At 24.2% G+C, this 21,492-nt stretch overlaps 3 protein-coding genes across 3 annotated transcripts; 2 read left to right on the top strand and 1 right to left on the bottom strand.

Annotated features, from left to right (window-relative positions):
• Positions 1 to 141: 141 nt before the first annotated feature.
• PVVCY_1003040 (conserved Plasmodium protein, unknown function) lies at positions 142 to 12,585 on the bottom strand (the record flags this gene model as incomplete). The annotated part of the gene is made up of 1 exon (XM_008625749.2): positions 142 to 12,585. One exon carries the CDS (start codon positions 12,583 to 12,585, stop codon positions 142 to 144), a length of 12,444 nt encoding a protein of 4,147 aa, XP_008623971.2.
• Positions 12,586 to 15,426: 2,841 nt separating this feature from the next.
• PVVCY_1003030 (conserved Plasmodium protein, unknown function) lies at positions 15,427 to 16,804 on the top strand (the record flags this gene model as incomplete). The annotated part of the gene is made up of 6 exons (XM_008625748.2): positions 15,427 to 15,473; positions 15,591 to 15,867; positions 16,033 to 16,174; positions 16,374 to 16,491; positions 16,578 to 16,651; positions 16,779 to 16,804. 6 exons carry the CDS (start codon positions 15,427 to 15,429, stop codon positions 16,802 to 16,804), a joined length of 684 nt encoding a protein of 227 aa, XP_008623970.2.
• A 1,449-nt stretch (positions 16,805 to 18,253) lies between these two features.
• Positions 18,254 to 21,352, top strand: PVVCY_1003020 (DNA replication licensing factor MCM2, putative DNA replication licensing factor MCM2; the record flags this gene model as incomplete). Its single annotated transcript, XM_008625747.2, has 2 exons — positions 18,254 to 18,259; positions 18,443 to 21,352. The coding sequence occupies 2 exons, from the start codon at positions 18,254 to 18,256 to the stop codon at positions 21,350 to 21,352; spliced, it is 2,916 nt and encodes a 971-aa protein (XP_008623969.2).
• Between the last annotated feature and the right edge of the window lie 140 nt (positions 21,353 to 21,492).

The raw sequence follows: 21,492 nt of genomic DNA, 5'->3' as shown, positions 1-21,492 counted from the left end.
TTAAACATTTAATGCTTCGTATATAAATTATGTATCATCATAATATTGAAAATTATAAAGTGCATATGTAATATTCGCAGTTTATATAGACATACATAATTGGGTATTTTATATTGTCTCTTAAAAAAATATTGAATACAATCAACAATTATTATTTTCTTGTGAATTGCTATTATTCTTATTAATGTTTATTTTGGATTGCATATTTTGAGAATTATATGATGCCATATTAATAGGTAAAATGTTAAGGTTAATATTATTATTAGGAATATCTGTTCTTTTCTGAGAAGGGTTTAATACAATGTTATTTTCAATTATTGTTTTATTTCCTATATTTCTAATATCTTTTACATCCATTTTATTTGATGATGGAGTTGAGTGAAAGGAATTTTGAGGAAAAAAATTATCAGGATTTTTAAATTTATTTAGATTATTTGAAAATTTTCGATTTACTGCATATAATGGATTTTCATTTAAATTATTATTTAAACTTTCCTTTGAAATTAATTCATCGTTATTTTTTGCTTGTAGCATATGCATATTTTGAATTTGGGGGTTTATACCCATACTAATTTGGCGATGCATATTATTTTTATCATTTTTTTCATCATTACTTATAATATTTTGTTGCAAATTATATATTTGATGTAGTTTTTGTTGATTATATGGCATTTTTTTTTGCAACTGCTCCATATGTTTCTTCATTTCATGGTTCTGGAGTTGCATATTATGCATTTTCAGTTGCTGCATTTGTTGCATTTGTTGTAGTGTTAGCTGTTGTTGAGGTAGTTGTGGTGAGCGCAATTGTTGTGGATGAATTTGCTGTGGGTGTAATTTTTGTTGTATTTGCTGATTCTGCAACTGCTGTTGCTGCAATTGGCTTGGATGTAATTGTTTTTTCATTTGCTGTGCTTTTAGAAGAGATTGTATTTGTAGAGCTTGCATTTTTTGTTGCATTGGGTGAATAGGCATCTGCTGCTGCGAATTCATGTTGTGTGCTTGAATTTGATGGGGATGAATTTGTTGTAACGGTTTTTGCAATTGTTCTTGTTTCATTTTTTGCAGTAATTTTTGGTGCTGCATTTGTTCTTCAGAAAATTGTATCTGTGGATTTACTGGACTATCTTTATCATTATGAGGTTTATGAATTAATTCTTGTTGCATTTTATGTTGTTGTTGTTGCTGTAGTATTTTCTGTTGAATCACATCTTTAGCAGCGAATACATTATTTGAAGGAATATTTGGCATAATATTTTTAGATATACTATTTCTCATACCCATATTGAGCATAGTTGGTATACTACTATCATTTATTGGCGATTTTATGTTTTGCAAATTTATATTTGATGGTGTGTGATAAGCAGATAATCCCATATTACTGTTATTATTATTATTTCCATTTTGTATAACATTATTATTATTATGTGGCTGGCTTAAGTTCGGATTCGCAAAATTACCTTGCTTCAAATTTAAATTATTAGCAACTGCCTGATCTACATTATATTTCCCCATATTTTGCTGATTTATATTAGGTGGTATATTATCTTTTTGATTAGCCTTTTTCTTATTTAATACTTGAACAATAAAATTAACTTGGTTAATATATGAATTTAAATTACTTGGTTGATTTATATTCTGTGAATTCACATCATTATATTTAATACCTTGATTATTTATATTAATATTTTGTTGATTTGTAACTGGGATAGCAGATCCCTTAGTGGTAAATTGCATACGGCTTGCTGGATCTCTTTCATGCCCATTAGGTATATAATTGTTATTTTGATCGATATTAATTTGTGATTGTTGCATGGAATTTGATGGTATAGGGGATAAGTTATGATGATTATTAGTATCAGCATTAGTATCATTCTTTGGAGTTCCATCAATAATGGCATTACTTAAGCTACTTACTGAACCACCGTTAATCATATTAACTGGGTAATTTGATTTCCCTAAATTATTTTCTATGATAGGATTATGTATATCATTATGCTGGGTATTATTTTTTATCAATTGTTGTGCATGTTGTGTTTTTTCTCCATTTATTTTTACACCCGTACTCATATTTTCTTTTTCTGACATAGCATCCATTTTTGCTAGATTCATTTGATTGAGATAATTTATATTTCTATTAAAAGAGTCATTTGGGAAAGCAATATGGTGTTTATCTAAATTTTCGAATGGTACATTATTTATGTTTGCATAATTAGGAATAGGATGAGTAGGATAATAAGCCATTTTTGTTTTATCATTATTTGAAGATACTAATTCATTATGATTTTTCATTAGATTCTGAGGTATATAATTATTATTTATTTGATCATAATTTATATTGTGATAACCAGGTTGAATATTTGAACCATTTTGATTATTAATTTGGCTTAATTTTTTTACATTATTGCTTGGATATTTATTCAATGGATAATTATGATACATAACATTTTTGTTTTTTGCCTCAGAAAGATTAGAGGGATCATTATTCGATTCCTCCTTGTTATTTGCTACACCATTATTAATATTCATGGCCATATTATTTACTATATCTGTATTGCTTACTTGGGATTGTTGCTGCGCAGGTTGCTGTGTTTGCTGTTGCATCTGTTGGTGCAATTTTTGTGAATCATAATAAGATTTGGGACTATCATTATCATGCATTATTCCCTTATTAGGATTATATGGTGAAGGATAATTACTAGGTGATCTTGATCTCATAAAAATCATATTTTCGTTATTTTCATTTGTTCCTGAATGTAATACTGATGTTGATGAGCGTCTTGATATTCCGATGTGATTTCTCATATTGGCAGGATATCCATTTTTATCAGCATTTAAATTAACATTATTAATATTATTACTATTGCTTAACGAATGTATAAGTCGTGAATTTAAATAATTCGATGAAATATCTGCAGATCTAGAATTACAACTATTCATTGTATTATTTCCTCCAATTTTATTTGAAGCTATATCTGATGACTCATATATAGGTGCTTTATTATAATATAGTTGATTATTCCCTTGGCTTGGAGAAACATACTTATTATTTTGTAAAGCTCCATAAGAAAATGGAACAAATTTATCACCTTCTTCGCTACTTTTATGGGGAAAGTTATTTATTATATGGTTGTTATTACTTGAATTCATACCCCCAATAATCACTCCTCCTATGTTGTTATGGTGACTACTACCATTCAAGCCAATGGTGTTATTAATTCCGTTGCTGTTACTTGAGTTGCTATTTATTATACTTAAAGATACATTATTTCCAGGCTGAGACCCATTGCATAATAAATCTGCTCTATTTGCTATATCAGGAATATCTGAACCTTTTATATGCTCATACATTATTGCTGAAGATGGACTGGCATTTATATCAGTGCTAGGTATATGCGTATTCAATTTCATTGGTGTTTGATTATTATCATTAAAATAATTATCATGAACATTTTTAATTTGATAATATGCTTGATTAGATGGATATTTGTTTAAACTTTCATTTGTTACATTTTTAATAGAAATATTACATTTATTATTTGATGCTTTTTGGTTTTTTCTTATTACATTTATTTTTTCGTTATACATATGTTGCTTATTATTTGATTCTTCATGTGAAATGAGCGATTGTTCAAAAACGGGAGTACCTTCTTTATAAAAATTATTATAATCATCGTTGTTGGTGCTATTTGCTAGATTTGCCGCCCCTTCTAATTTATTTGATGGTGGCCATTTTATATTTTGCGCACAATTCAATATAATGTTGTTATCAATATTACTACTATTATTATTTTTTCGTCCCTTATTATTTGAATAATTACACAGATTTGTTGACGTTTTATATTTCGTTATTTTATTAGTTGTTCCAGTGCTTTTTCGTATCGGTTGTGTTTTTGAAGAATTCTTTATTTGCTTCGTATAGTTTCCCAAATCAATTGTTTTATCGTCGTAAGAATTCATTGAAGGTTCAGAGTTTAATTTTTTTAACTTTTTTAATCCTTGATTATTTTCATTTGGTATATGATTATTAATTATACTATCAGAATTTAGATTGGTATTATTATCTAATATTCCAAAAGTCATATTATTACTAGTTTTTTCATTCATCTCGATATTTTTCTCGTAATTTACAAACAAATTAGCATTTGCTACGTGCTCATGGACATTCTCAATAGTCGAATTAGTATCATTATTGGAAAACTTATTATTTGAAGTATTATTACCAAGCATGGACAATATGTTGAAATTATTCTCAGTTTTATCTCCTATTATTTTGTTATATAAAGAATTTTCCTTCATAGAAGTTTGATCATGTGATGATGGGTGCCCAAAGTTTTCGGAAAACTTCTTGCTTATCTCGAATTTTCCTTCTAATTCATTTTCATTATTTTTCGTAGCATCCGATACATTTTTATTTTTGCCAATTAAATTTGTATTAATGGACGATTCATCATTTATTTCTGTCGAAGGGTCATCGATATATGATTTTTCTAATTTAGATACATAATTGTTTTCGTTAAAATTATCATTAATATATTCTGTATATGCCTTTAAGTGAAATTCTGATATTAACTCGTCAACAGTTTTATTATTATAAGTAGATGTTGAATCATTAATCGGAAAAGTTTTTAATTTATCTACAATATAATCAGCTAATAATATTTGTGATACTAAATTTTTACTATTGAATCGTTTGCTCATTTGTTTAATGTTTCCTTTTTTTTTATCATCCACATATGGAACATAATTAATAATTTTTGTTGATAAATTCTTAACAGTATTATATGAATTACCAGGAGAATGTATAATTAATTCATTAGAGTTAACATTGTTTTGATATGGAATTGTTTTGGCAATTTTTTCAATATATTTATTTTTTTGTTTTTTATCATGCTCTATTATTTTTCTTATAAATTTAACAAATTCTTTATCTATTTTATTTTTACACAAATCTTTTAAATATTCTTTATTCGAATATATGTATTCATATTTCCCATTTACTGTATCTATCATGTTGTCATAATAGCCAATAACTGGTTTAACATTATTTATAAAAACTTGTATTACTTTTAAAAAATATGGATTTTTTATAATATACTCATTTTTTAGTAATGATATAAACTCGTTCACATTCTTTTTATTCTTACATATAGCATTCAAAAGCTTTTTTATTTTGTCGTAACAAATTAATTCGGTCACTGAGCCTGTGAAATTGGATGAATATTTCCAACTTTTATAAGAACTATTTTCACATCTATTATTACTTTCAGAATTATTTGGATGTATATCATTTTTATATATTTCAGATTTTACGCCATTAACCATTTTATTACTGTTTGCATGATAATTGTCACTTTCGGTAGTTTGCATTTCCATATCATCATAATTATCAGCTATTTTATTTGATGCAATTCCTGAATCTTTCTTTATATTAGTCTTTGAGTCATTTGTAACTTCTAAGAAACAATTAGGTTTATTATCATTTATATTGTTTTCAATTTCACCATCATTTGTATTATTATATATTTTTTTCTCGTCTCCATCCAAAAACTCACCATTATCATTATTTTCGTTTCTTCCTTCTGTAATATCGTCATGCATTTCTTTTTTTACTTTAAGATTTTTATTTTCAATTTTGACTTTTTCCACATTGTCTAAATTATCTAGTATATTTGTCATATTTTCCAATTTTATGGGCGATTTATTATTACCTAATTCCCCAGATGAACAATAACCAACATCACTATAACTAAAAAAACTATCCTCACCGCATTCTGCATCGTCTTCAGATGTTTCATAATTATTCACAGAAATATCTTTGAATAAATTATTTATAAAATCTTCTTTTTTATTCATACTTGTATCTAAACTTATATCATTAAAAAAGGACCCATCCTTTAATGTTTCAGAAATTTCATTTTGCATATTACTCCTCATACTATCATTTTTACTACTATTATTGCTCGAAATACTAGTTTGTTTATAATTTGATTGCGTCATTTCTTCTGTTAATGTATTATTCGATAGTTCATTTTGCTCACTTTCATCACAGTACATACCATTTCCTAAATCGGTAGTCTTTATTATATAATTCGTTTGATCAGTTGATTTATCTCCATTTAATGTTTCATCTTTACTCCTTAGAACTTCTTGCTCATGTTCCATTTTTTTTTCGATACGAGTCATTTTTCTTAATTTGTATTTTTCAATTTTTTTATTCATATATTTATTAAAAGCTTCGATCAACGTGTTAGTTCGTGTAGTTGAGAATATGGATAAAAATTTTAATTTTCTTGAACCTTTTTTGATATCTATATTATTTTTTGAATTAATATAATTATTTTCGTGTAAATTATATATATTATAATTTTTATATTTATTATCTTTTGTCAAAGATAAAAACTTATCTCGGCATTCTTCAGCACTTTTTGTTATTTCACAAATGTTATTTATTTTATTATATGATGTTAATGCCAATGATATTATTTTCCAATTAATATAATAAACATAATTTACATCGTCAATCGTTTTATCACTCTCATTATTTTTTTTAAAATGGGGAGTTGACATATTTGTATTATCCAAATTTCCTTCGGTAGATAAAATAGAATAATTCAAATTATTCATTTTAATGTTTTGCGAATTTTCCAAGTTGTCTGGTTTGGATTCACTTTGTGTTTCAGTGCTGATGTTGCTTAATTTATTTGCATCATTTTCATTAGTTAAGGGTTTATTTTCTTTTTGAACGGTTTCTATCGCGGCCGTTGAGCATGCCACTTCAATATTGTTCTTTATTGTTATATTATTATTTTCCGCATTATCAAATTTATTCTGATTATTATTACTGTTAGTAATAATATGTGCCCCTTTATTATCCATTAACTGTGGTATCGTGTCGATATTTATATAATTTATATAAGTATTTGCCAAAATTAATAGAAAATTAATTTCATCATGTGTCCATTCTAGTTTTCTTTCTTTCCATAATTTTATTTCCTTTTCAGTATGATCTTTAGAAAATTGAGATTCTTCTTTTTTGATTTCACCTACATTTTTATTAGTTAATTTATTATTATAAATGTTTTTATTTTCTTCCCTCTTTATTAGTATTGAATTATTATTTGTTTGTAATAAATTTATTTCGGATATTCCCTTTGAATCAACTTCTTCTGTAATATTTGAAACCTTTTCAGATTCTCGGGCTATTTCAATTTCTTTTTCACCGGTTTCTTTGTTTAGCTTACGTCTAGTAGCTCTTTTTTTTGGTGGGGTAATATCGGATAAATCACGTTTCCGTTTTTTTTTATCTTTTTGGATTTGTTTTTTTAATATATATGGCGAATTTTTTATATAGAATAAATACAAGAAAAATGTATATTCATCATATTCAGTTAATTTTGTCAATGGTAAATTAATATCATTATAATAATTATCTATATTATGAAATTCAAAAGGATAAGATTTACCTCCATATGATTCCATATTGTTCATATATATATTTAAATTTCTTTCTTTTATTTCATTAATCCATTCATACATTTTTTTTTCTGATTCTAAACTATATTTTGTTTCTTTATTCATTATCTTATCATGTGGTAATGAATACGGAATTACTATTAATTCTTTTACATCCATATTACTTAGCGCGGGTATAAATGGTAACATATTGTTACTCTTATTATTGCTATAATTTATATTCGATTTATAATCTTCATCATTTGCATTATCATAAATATTATCGTTTTTATGATATTCATTTTGATTAATTTTATATTCTTTATATGCCTTATCACTATAACGTTCTATGCTGAGTTTGCTTTCTTTTTTTATCATTTTTAAAATTTTATTTTCATTTATTTTTTCTACGACTTCACATGACTGATTAATATTTTCACCATTTCCATCATTACCCTCATTAGCATTATTCTCCTTTTCTTTGCATTCAATACTCATTTTATCTTTTCCATCCCAATTAATATTGTCTTCATGTTTTTCCATTCCTTCATTACACATGTAATTATTATTTTTATCATTATTATTACTTTGATCGATATCTCCATTTTTGGCATTATCTTCCCCTGCTATAGTATGTTGTTCTTCATTTGCCAAACTATCTTTGGGGTATGCTTTTGAATATGCTGCCTTCGAAATATCTGTATTATCTTCCTCGTCTAATATTGTTACTTTATCTTCATTTAAAATATTATCAATGTTATGAAATATATTTTCTTTAATTTCAATTAGAGAAATACTCATAAAAAGCAAGCAATAAATGTATAATCGATCACTTAAATCGAGATAATTACAATCGTTACAATAACTATTATTTCCCAAATGATTATTATAATATCTATAATTATTATATGCACCATTATATCCTTCATTATATTTTATATCATTATTATTGTCATAGTAATCACTATATTCTTCATTGTAATAAAATGTATTTTTATAACTGATTTCATTTATTTTATTACAATCTTTTGAATTATTACACCAAATTTCACTATTATATTCATACTTATTCAGCATTTGCTGATTCACATTATTCTCTAATTTTGCTAAGCATTCTTCATAAGATTTTAATCCGTATTCAAATTCATTATTACCATTACTGCCAAAGTTTTGACAATCTTCGTCAAATATATTATTGTCACCCTTTGGCAAAAGGTTTAAATCATTTGAATTACTATCATTTTTTGGTGTTGTTTGACTGGGAGTCATATTTTTTTTATTTAATATCCCCAAAGAAAATATTCTGTTGAATATACCAGAATTCGTTTTTTGGGGCGTTGTATCTTCGTTTTCAGAATTTACAAATTGGTTGTTATTTTCATTTTTATCTTCATCTTTTTTACCGTTTTCGTCGTTTTTTCGTTCCCCTTTACTAACAATTCCGAACTGTTCACTATTTAGTTCGTCCTGGTTAGTATTTAAATTGATGCAGTTTGTTATATTTTTAAAATTACACTCTTCAGACTCCATATTTTTTTTAATAATACGAAAAAGGTCCTTTTTTATACCATTTTTATTTTTAACTTTATGATCTAAATCTATTGGAACTAAATCAGGCCTTATTTCATTTAATACAAAAAACCAAAACATTTTTATATCGTTTGATATTTGAGAAGATATAAAATGTTTATCATTTTTTTGTTTTTCAGAAAAATTTGTATTTGTAAGATAACTAAATCTTTTTGATACGTTTTTTTTCCACCTTTTTTCTTCATAAAAATCAATACTCATCCACAACAATTCTTTTAGCATGAAATTGTTATGTGTTTGATGATGATGACAAGGTTCATATTGTTTATATACTCTTCCATTTTTTATAATTTTATGTGCATTTTCAGCAATAAGCATATTTAATGAGTATTTTTCATTTTTTTCCTGATTATAATTTTTTCTATCTATTTTATTTTCCTTTCGTCTTTTCACAGGATCCTTTTTTTCAACATTTAATAGCGGCGAATCAACATTAATTGAGCATGCTTCATCTGTTTTATTTGCAGGGTTGTCGTTTAGATTTTTCCCTTTGCTCCTATTTCTTGTTACCCCCTTTTCGCCCTTTCTTTTTTTACAAGGATTTTCAAGGTTCCCGTTGGTTTCCTTTTTCTCTTTATTTTCTTTATCTTCTTTATTCTCGTCATTTTCTTTGTCCTCTTTATTTTCTTTATTATCGTTATTTTCTTTGTCCTCTTTATGTTCATCATTTTCGTTATTTTTATTGTCATTACTGTCATTGGCTTTGTTGGTTCCGTCTTTATCAGTATTACCAGCATTATTTTTTTGTGCTCCCTTTTTCACATCGTTTTTTTTTTTACGCTCTTTATCCTGATCCTTATTGCTTCTATTGTTTTTTTTGTCTTTATCATCATTTTTTTTATCACCATTATTATCACCGTTGCTGTTGCTATTTTTATCTTTACCGCTGTTATTTCCATTATCACCATCATTCCCACTATGATCGTTATTTCCATTACTTCCCGTTTCGGTATCATTACTATCCTTTGTGTTTCTTTTATCTGCTCCACTCTTTTTCGTGGTAGCGTCATTGTTTTCTTTATTATTACACTGTTTAACACATGTTTTCATAAATATGTTACTAAAAAAATGTTCACTATTTTCTATATATTTTTCTTCTTTAAATTCATTACGTATTATATTCATGCTTTTATATTCTGAATATAATTTTTCATTACATTTTAACATCAAAAAAAAATATATATATATATACTTTTTTTTAGTTAAATTACTGTAATATTTAAATTTATAGCATTTTTTTGATATGGAAAAAAAGGTGTTTATGGCCTTCTTTTGTTGAATAAATTTAAGATTTATAATTTTACTAAAAAAACAAATTTCACCATATCTTTTTAATTTTTCAACATTTTTAATATATTTTATTATTATTTTAAAAAATATATTTCTTCGTATATTTGACTTGAAATTAACTCTTATAAAAAATATATCAATATTATTATATATATAATATAATATAAATATATTTTTTTTTTTCACATAATTATTTAACTTTTTTATAATATATAATGAGTCTTTTTCTGAAAATAACATATTTATTTTTTTAATAGGTTTATTCTTCACATTTAACATAATATTGTAAAAAATTATAAAATATACATATTTTTGTAAATTGTGCAGGTGTCTATTTTTTCCTCGTTTTTTTCTTAAAATCGATTTGGAATAATTTGTAGAACGATGAAAATTTATGCTATTATTATTGTCACTATTATTCACAATATCATTAATATTATCATCATTAGAGATATTTATAAAATTAAAATTGCAATTTAACAAACCGGAAAAATAAAAATTACTATTTATAAATGTGCAAAAATACTTTGCATAAAACTTCAAAAGAGTTATTATGATGTAGCACTCTGCACATATTTTCATATAACCTTCAGCGCAAATTTTTATAACACATTTTTTACTGATCCATCCATTTAACATACTTAGTAAAATGTGATTTATTTGTGTATAATAAATATCTCGTTCCTTTGACAAATTAAAATGTATATAATAATATGTAATCATTACATCTCTTTTACTTATAATATCATATTTTTTTGACAGAATATATTTTTTTATAAATGCTTGGCAACAGTATATAACATTAATAGAATCTGAAATAAAAAGGTTTATTACTTCAAAATTATTTAAGCATATAATCAACAAAGGTTTTCTGAAATTACACAATTTTTTAATAAGAAAAAATAGAAAATGAAAATCTTCATAATAAATTCCTTTTGTTAAGTTTTTACAAGAGGAATAATATAATATTTCACTAACTATATTTTTTTGGCACGAGACAAAAAAATAATAAACATAAAGTATATTACATTGTATATTATACATTTTTGAGATTTCACTTTTTTTATATAAATTATTAGGAATCTTATAAATAACATAACTACTTTGGTTTTCATTTTCCCTAAAATCAAAAATTGAATTTTTGATTTTTTTTTCTTTTTTAATTTTTGTATCAAGCTTTAAATAGTATTTAATATTACTAAAGTTAACATTTTTATTATTATCATTGATATATGTTTTCTCTTGCATAATTTTATAATCTGATGGCGTATTATAACATCTTTTTTGTTTTTCTATAAATTCACAAATATTTTTTACACATACATAATTCTTTTTATTAATATTATAAGCTACTATTATCCAATTTCTATTTGTCTTAGATATGGACATAATTATTATTGTACTATTCCTTTTATTATTAATAATTTGTTCATATTTATTAAAATAGTTTTTATTGTTAATTTCATTAATTACATAAACATTCTCAATATAGTCGATTTGGCAATAATTCATCATATGGCTCATTAATAATATTAACACTCTTTTGCTATCATTTTTAATATCAATATTTTTATTTAAAACAAAATAAGAATTATTTGTAGGACTCAAACGTGTTCCTGTATACAGATTTGGATATATTATACTACTGTAATAGTGTGTTTTTCCATTTTGTTTGAATTGATTGCTAGTCTCGATTTTATACCAATCATAGTAAGAGCATTTTGTTACATGAATTAATATTCCATTGGACGTATTTTTGGCAATGTCCTTTACCTTCTTTATATTTGATAATTTTTTAATTTTATTTATATCCTCTATTTTATTTAAAATTATGTATTTATATTTTTTAATGAGATATTTTAATATAATACAAAATGCAGATAAATATAATCTGCATAAAGCATATAAATATATATAAATATGAATATATATTTTAACAAAAAATAAGCATATGCTGTTACATATCTTTTGAATGTCCAATAAAACTTGAAGTGATATTTCTTTTTTATATTTATCGAAATTCATTAAATCGATCATCCATTTAACATATTGTAAGTTACTTTCATCATTAAGTAATATTTTACAATAATTATCCTCTTTAATACAATAATTTAAAAATATTTTTTTAAAATCTCTAAAAAAATAATCATCATATTTTAAAGCATTATTATTATTAGTACTATTATTCTTATAATACTTACATAAGTCCACATTGTTTTTGTTAATATCCATTTTGTCTTCGACAGTACTCATTTTTGTATATTTTATTTTTTGTTCTGATTTGTTTTTATATATTCACATCATAATTTACCTTTTAAACTTTGTGTAATGTTATTTTTGTATTAGTAAGCATCTTCTTTAGTATCTTTGTCCTTAGCATATTTCTTAACTTTATAATTCCCAATTTAATATATATTTTATTTATCTTATTTTAGTCATCTAATCTTGAGGGTGTGGATGCAATTTATGCATATTTTTAAAGGGAAAGGGTTTTTGTTCTTCAAAAGGAATGTTTATATGTAAAAACATTCATATTATATCTATATCAAATATTATGTTATACATATTATGGTAAGGCTTTACAAGCTAAAGATTAAAAAAACAAAAAAAAAGCACACATTCTCACATATTGTACGTTTTTTTACTTTTAGGTAATATTTTTTTCACGAAATATATCAAAAAAATTATATATAAAGTATATGTTTTCATAAAAGAGAAAATTAAATAAAAACAAAATAAATAAAATAAGCTAAATATATATATATATATATATATATATATATATAATATATATACAATATATATAATAATAAATAATAAAATATAATATATACTATATTATTATATTTTATATGGAATACAAATAAAAACAAAAATGAAATAAAAAAAATTATATAATGCAAATTAGGCGTTTAGTGTTTATGTTTTTTTTTGTATCATAAGATATTTTAGTTTTATTGTAAAAAAATGAAACAATACATATTTTGTGAATTTAATTTTCTTCTTTTTTAAATATTATATTTATATATATTAACATATAGCATATTCCAAAAATAGGCATTTTATATATCTTACAATTATTTTTATATTTATTTTAAAAAGAATAAAAGAATATTTTTTTATATACTTTTTCAATTGGAGATGTATTATTGTACAATTAAAAAATACACAAATACTTTATTGACTGAATTAGGTATCTATAATTATTCAATAATTGTTTTATCTTTTTATTATGATTATAAATATTGATATATTAATTACTACTAAAAGTCAAACAATGTAAAGAAAGTCAGTACACATTTCTAAATATATAAAAGTGAAACAAATTTGGGTTTAAAAAATTATTTTCTTTTTTTGTCCAGAACGTTCTAATAATTTATTATTTATAACGAGATAAAACATTACTTAATATATAATCAAATATTCATAATGGTTTTATTTAATATCCCTTTTACTTTTAGCTATTTAATTATGATGCTAAAGCGTTAATAAAATATAGCAATGCGTTTTTATAGAAGTAAAATAGGGAAAATATATTACCCTAGCGAAATATCATTATATTTACATATAGCATCCATCACTTGTGTCTGTATGTGCATGTATTTATCCATATATACGTAGTCTATTTTTAATTTTAAAAAATAATTATAAACATGAAAATGCATGTGCCGTGGAAGGTATAAAGTTTGTCCTGCACATATATTTTCTTTCTTTTGAATAGATTGGTATATGCTAATTATCTAGAAATCATAAATATATAAAATGAGAACCTATATCGCTTTTTATAACTAGGTAGCATTATATATGCATGTGTGCTTATTTATAGTCCCTCGTTTTGTGGGGCGTTTAAAGTATTTTTTTTATATCTTATTAGCTTATGCTTTCAATATTAATATATTTTTTTGAAGTTTATAAGTTGAATAATTAAGAATTTACAATAACATGATATGTATAACACGTGTGTAATCATATATTTTTTAGAAATAATCAAAATAGCAAATCCATAATTACATTAAAAAAACGAAATTAAATAGCATATAATATGTAAATAAATCGTAGAGATATAATATATATTAATATTTGATATGTACGCATTGTTGGTTCTATGAATTTTATATAATATGTGGCTTCATAAATACCAAAATTGTATTTCTTATAGTTGCTAAAAATATGTTTTCCTAATTATTTTAAATATTACACATTTGAACAAATATTATATAAGGATAAATAATACATGCTTGAAAATATATTTAAATATTTCCTTTTTACACTTTTTGTCATATTAATATATAGCTAAAATGCTAAATATATGTATTTAAGCTTTTATTTTTTCAAATAATCTGTTTGGTTTAAAAAGGGATCTTTAAATGTGCATTAATGTGTTGCATATGTTCATATACTTACACATTAAAAAATAATAATGTTACAAAATAATTAAACAAATACAATTTAAGTATTTTTTGGCTTTACAATTTCTTTTAATTTTAAGCATTATAAGATATATGTATTTATAATAAATTATATAGTCGTCCAATATTGATTTTTTTAAGCATATTAAAGAACAAAACTTAAGCACGTTTGGAGCTATCATAAAAAAAAATTAAAAATTAAAAAATTGAAGTAAAAGAATTGTATAAATTTCTGTAAACTATATTTTTTAAAATGGTATATGTAGTAAAAGATATGTTATTAATAGTTTATATGACCAAAAAATGCAACTAAGATATGTAGTTAAAAAAATTGTGCTTTAAATTCACGAAAGCAAACAATATACAAAGAAGGTTTTCCCCCGTTCTTTTGTCTTTCATATTTTATAAAAATATTTATTTTTTTTTGTATATTTACAATACTAAGCTTTTAAAAATTCTTATAATTTATTATATTATTTCATCGTTATTTTATTTTTCATCTGTTTTATTTTTGCATACTTTTGTATACTTATTGTTTCTAATATCCATTCAAATTTCTTACTACTGATCCCTCCAAAAAATACAACAGCTATTTATATATTATTTGGGAATCAAAGGTATTAAATAGCATTTCAGATTTATAATATTAAAAATTCTTTTAACTTTTATTTATTGAGATTAAAAAATGGGTATTGAAGATATAACGACGGATGAATTAGAAAAGGCTATTAAGTAATTTATCAAATTAAAAAATTTTCTTTCGTTTTTTCTTTTTAAATCCTTTAGATTACTGAAATTATTTTATTTATTCAATTACCCTTATGTATATATGCATAATTTTTTGTTTAGATCCTTCGTTACAATCGAAACAGCTAGTCAAATAAGCAGGAGAAATGTCCGAACACAATTGGAACAAATTTTTAATTTGGAAGAAAATGCATTATATGAAAGAAAAAAGGAAATTAATGAGGTCCTTAACAACATATTGAAAGAGCTTCTTGAGGAAGACGAAAAACAAAAAGGCAGTGAGGAAAATACAGATTCTGCAAATAAAAATGACACAAAGGCCAATGATGGTCAAGAAAAGGAAGTACAAAATGAAAAAACACAAAAAAACAGTAACAATGTATGTCTGAATCTATGCATATAAATTTTCTTAGTATATAACTACATACACTTAATCCTTCTAATAAATGTGCAATTTGTTCATATTTGTATTTAATATGACTATTTCTTTCCCCCTTTCCATTTATATGCCTTAATATATACGTATAAATATTTCATTTAACAGGATAAAACAAATAAGATAGTGAAAAAGGAAAAGGTAAATGATAGTGAGTCATCAAGCTCCGAATCGAATACTAAGAATAAAAATTCTTCAAAAAAAAGAAAACAAAATCCAGCCGAAAACTTACCCGCTAAAAAAAGACAAGGTGATAAAATTGAGCTTTTTTCTATAATTTTTTATGCATTTATGAAACAATCATATGACATTTTCTCAAAAGGAAATAAACTATTGTATTATACATGTCCATAATTTATGCGCCTAGTTGATAAAATATTGAAGAATATGTTATTTTTCCATAAATTGACAATTTTAAAATGATTAATATCATATTTTCTTATTTCTAGCGAATGTGATGACAAAAGATTATTTTATGGAAAATGCAGAAACATTATGCTGCAACTTAACAGAAGATATCCAATTAAAATTAGAACCACGAGTGTTCAATACTGGAAGCTGTGGATGGTATGTTCTTTTGTTTTACTTTTTCCATTTTTTAATAATTGGAGTTAGTTAGTTTAAAGATAAAAAAAAAACGTTTTTTATTTTAGGCATATGATGGACAAAATTTATCTTTCAGTTGGCGAGCATGATGTTCTTTGCCAGCTTTGCATTAATTGTTCCGGTATATTAATATAACAAAAAAATGAGAAAAACAAATAAATGTGATATAATGACAAGGCTCATGTGTAGTGTAATACAATAGATATACTGAAATTAAAATTATTTATATATTTTATTTTTTTTAACAGTTATTGGAAGCAAACAGTGGAATTAATTTCAAGAAATACGAATTTATGAGAAATTGTAAAAAAAAATTATAAATATTTTTCTTTATATTTTATGTTAAAATAAAAAAGGGGTAGCATGCTAAAACGTGTTAAATTTTTACACAATGAAAAGCTGTGAGAGTAAGTCTATTTTGGCGTTTTCTTTATTTTAAGATCCCTAATTTATTTTATTCCACATTAATCCATATATTTTTTTTCATACTTTCTTAAAATTATATTCTATTTTTTTGTGCTTATTATAATTTAAATTAAATAGTTTTTTATTCAAGACGAATATATCAAATGATATATTTCTTGTTTTATAAACAAGTTTCTTTCATTTGCTCTTTTTTTTTCTTTCAAGTAACGTATTTTTTTTTACTATCATTTTCCTTTTAAATAATCATATAGAAGAAAGAAAAAATAGAATATGAAATAAATAACATATTTTTTCTTATTATTTCACTAAGATAATGACTTCTTATGTTTTGCTTATTTACACATAATGCAAATTTTTTGATACATGAAAAATCATATAACTTTTATATAATTACTGTCATTTAGGATTTTTAAAAATTTCATAAAGTTTAAAAATATAAAAACAAGCATTTATATTTAAATTATTTAAAATTATAATTATAATAAAAATGTGTGTTCAATAGATATACCTTTTAATCCTTTTTTAGTATCTTTAAAATATTCACTGCTTAAAAATTTTACACAAAAAAATAAGAATATATAATATTTTTATTCCATACATTTTTATAGGATAAAATTTCTTAGTTCAAATTATAAAATGTATTTATAAAAAATCATATTAAAATGAACATATATTTTAGCATTTATATTCATAAGACATTTTCATGTAGTGCTATGCTTTTCTGATATTTATACAAAAAAAATAAGCACATTGAAGCCGATGCTTAAAAAAAAATAAATAAAAGCAATATAATATTAATGGGAATAATAGAAAAACATACTAATTTTTTATAATAAAGCAAAATTAAATAAAACTTCACATATAAATTGTCTATTCTTATATCGTCATATACATTTATTCTTTGTATTTAGTTTTTTAAATAAAATTTTCGAATTCAATTGTGAGGTGCTATTACACTTTTCGAGGTCCTAAAAAATTTTTTTGAAAGAAAAAAAAATATATGCATATGGCCAAAATAGCTATAAAAAATTAGTTACAATAATAAATACTGTAAAAATAATAACAATAATCTTATAATAAAAACAAAATACTAAAAGAGCAATAATAAATAGTAAGATAATAAATATATTATCCAAGTGTAACAATTTTTTGAGAGCATATATTTTTAATGGATTTTATGGCGAAAAAAAAAAATATTATATATATAAATTTATAAACATAAATACCTCATTTGAAAATAATCTTTAAAAAAAAAACAGAAAGATAAATATACTAATCTTCCCATTATAATTTAGAGATGGATGTAATAATACACACACTATTCTCACATATATGTGTTTATTTGTTTAATTGTTTATCCATTTTATGGGCATGAAGCAAATACACATTTTTAGTTTATTAAATATTTCATTTGCTTATATACACACAGAAATTTACACGTTTATTCATGAATATATTTTTTTTTCTCTTCTCTTTTTTATTTTAGGATAAAAAAAAGCTAGATGATGAATTAGAGTCCAGCAAGTATGACATTGATGAAGAAGATCTCCTCGATGATGAAGGGAGATTAAATGAAGAAGAAAGGCAAGCAGAATTAGAAGGATCCGATTTATTTGAAGAAGATGATGGGTTTGTTTTTGGAGAAGAAGATGAAAAAAAAGAAATTCAAAAACTTCGAAACCTTGGATTAGATAATGATGAATATGATGAGGATTTTATTGATGATGAAGTAGATTATGAAGATAATTTAAAAGCAAGAAGAGCTGCTGAAAGGAATATACAATTGCAAAGAAAACAAGAAGGACGATATCAAAAAAATAAATTTTGGAAAGCTCTAGAAAATCATTTAGGAGATGATGAAGAAGAAGATATTTTCGATAAAGTTGCTGAAAAGGTTGCGAAACGAAGAGAAAATCTTCATTTATCATCAGATGAAACAGATATACCAGACTTATCAAATTTAGAAAGTGCAAAAATATGTTTATCAGTTAATCCAAAAGATGTTATATTTGATGAAAGATATCAGCAAGCTGCAGATACATGCTTTCGTTATTTTTTACATCGATTTTCATTAAAAGATTCAATGGGTTTAAATGCTGGGCAATCACCACATTTAGAAGATAATGAAACTGAAAATATGAATGATTTGAATCAATACTATATTGGAAAAATTGAGAAAATGATATTAAATGATAAACATACATTAATTGTATCAGCAAAACATTTAATTCAATTTCATTGTGAAAATTTGGTTCAATGGATCGAATTTAAACCTGAACAAATTTTAGAGGTTTTACATGAATGTTTAATGGTTGAAGCTTATAGAATATCTCCTAAATTATATAAAGGAAGGATATGTAAAGTTGTATTAAAGGATTGGCCTTATTCGACACAATTAAGAAATTTAAGATGTACCGAATTAAATACATTAATTAAAGTAACAGGAGTGTGTATTAAAAGAGGGTATGTGTTACCAAAGTTAAGAGTCATGTATTTAAAATGTAATTCTTGTGATACTACTTTATCAGAAGTACCTATATATTTTTCAGATGGAAAAAAACCTGTATTGCCTCGAAGATGCCCACATTGTCAATCTGCTACATTTTCTGTTGATAGAATTAAAACTGCATATACTGATTATCAAAAAATTACTTTACAAGAATCTCCAAACTCTGTACCAGCTGGTAGAGCACCTAGACAAAGAGAAGTTGTAGTTACTGGTGATTTAGTAGATAAAGTTAAACCAGGTGAAGAAGTTGAAGTTTTAGGTATATATAAAACAAAATATGATATTGGATTAAATATCAAATATGGGTTTCCAATATTACAAACAGAAATTGAAGCTAATAATATTGAAAGAAAAGAAGATATACAATTAAGCGAGTTAACCGACGATGATATTAAAGATATTATTAAATTATCAAAAGATCCAAACATAAGAGAAAGAATTATTACATCTATTGCACCCGCTATTTGGGGACATAAAGATATTAAAACATCTATTGCATATGCATTATTTGGGGGGGTTCAAAAAGGAGGCGATAAAAATAATGCAAAAAGTAATGAATCTAGTAATTTTGGTATACAAAATAAAGATATATTAAATAATTTTAAAGGAGGGCATACTATAAGAGGTGATATTAATGTATTATTGTTAGGAGATCCTGGTTTAGGAAAATCTCAAGTATTACAATATATACATAAAACAAATTTAAGAACAATTTATACAACAGGTAAAGGTGCTTCTGCTGTTGGTTTAACTGCAGGTGTAAGAAAAGATCATACAACTAATGAATGGACATTAGAAGGAGGAGCATTAGTTTTAGCAGATGAAGGAATATGTATTATTGACGAATTTGATAAAATGACAGATAAAGATAGAGTTAGTATACATGAAGCAATGGAACAGCAATCTATTTCTATTTCTAAAGCAGGTATTGTTACAACATTAAGAGCTAGATGCGCAGTTATTGCAGCTGCAAATCCTATCTATGGTCGATATGATCCTACACTAACTTTTAAAGAAAATGTCGATTTATCCGACCCAATTTTAAGTAGATTTGATTTAATTACTGTTTTAAGAGATATACCTAATGTTGATGAAGATTTTTATTTAGCTGAATATGTTGTTACTAATCATCAACTAAATCACCCAAAAATTGAAAATACTCAAAATTATCAAAAAAGAATAGAAAATTTAAAAAATGTAATTGTTTCTTCTTCTGCATATGAACCTATACCACAAGATTTATTACAAAAATACATTATTTATGCTCGAACTAATTGTAAACCTAGCTTATCAGATGTCCCATATGCAGAAATTAGTGCAAAGTTATCAAATTTTTACAGTAGAGTAAGACAAAAAGCTAGCGCATCTGGTGGTTATCCATTAACATTAAGACATATCGAAAGTGTTATCAGAATTGCTGAAGCAAATGCTAAAATGAGATTGTCTCAACAAATTGTTTCAAAAGATGTGGATTATGCTATTGCAACTTTATTAGAATCATATGTTTCATGCCAAAGATTTGCAGTAGCAAAGCAATTGAGCAAAGAATTTGCTAGGTATAGAGCATTGTTTAGAGGTGGTCATGAAGTTTTATGTGAACTCGTTAGAAGAGCTATGCAACAAACTATTCAAAGAGAAAATTTGAAAAATGCATCTGCCAGAGATTTTCAAAATGATACAGAATCGGGTACAGAAAATGAAACAGAATTTCTGAACCCTAATAATGTATTTTTACCACTTAATATTTTTATGAAAACAGCTATGCAAAATAAGTTCTCTGAATATCAGATTGTCAATTGGATGAAATCGAAAGTTTTTAACGAGCACTATTCGGTTATAAAAAGAGACAATGTTGAGGGAATAATAAGTAAAAAGTTTAAAGTTTAAGAACTACCAAATCAATCAACCGTTATAAAAAATGCGTGTATAGGTATATATATTCTTTCCTTTACATATTTAATGCATATTTTATATACCTTTAATGAAACATTGTTAATTCCCGAAAATTTTTATTTTTTTTTCTTTTC

Source organism: Plasmodium vinckei (assembly GCF_900681995.1).
Source record: "Plasmodium vinckei vinckei genome assembly, chromosome: PVVCY_10".
Lineage (NCBI taxonomy): Eukaryota > Apicomplexa > Aconoidasida > Haemosporida > Plasmodiidae > Plasmodium > Plasmodium vinckei.
The sequence above is the reverse complement of the archived record's forward strand: the minus strand, read 5'-3'. Positions and strand labels throughout refer to the sequence as shown.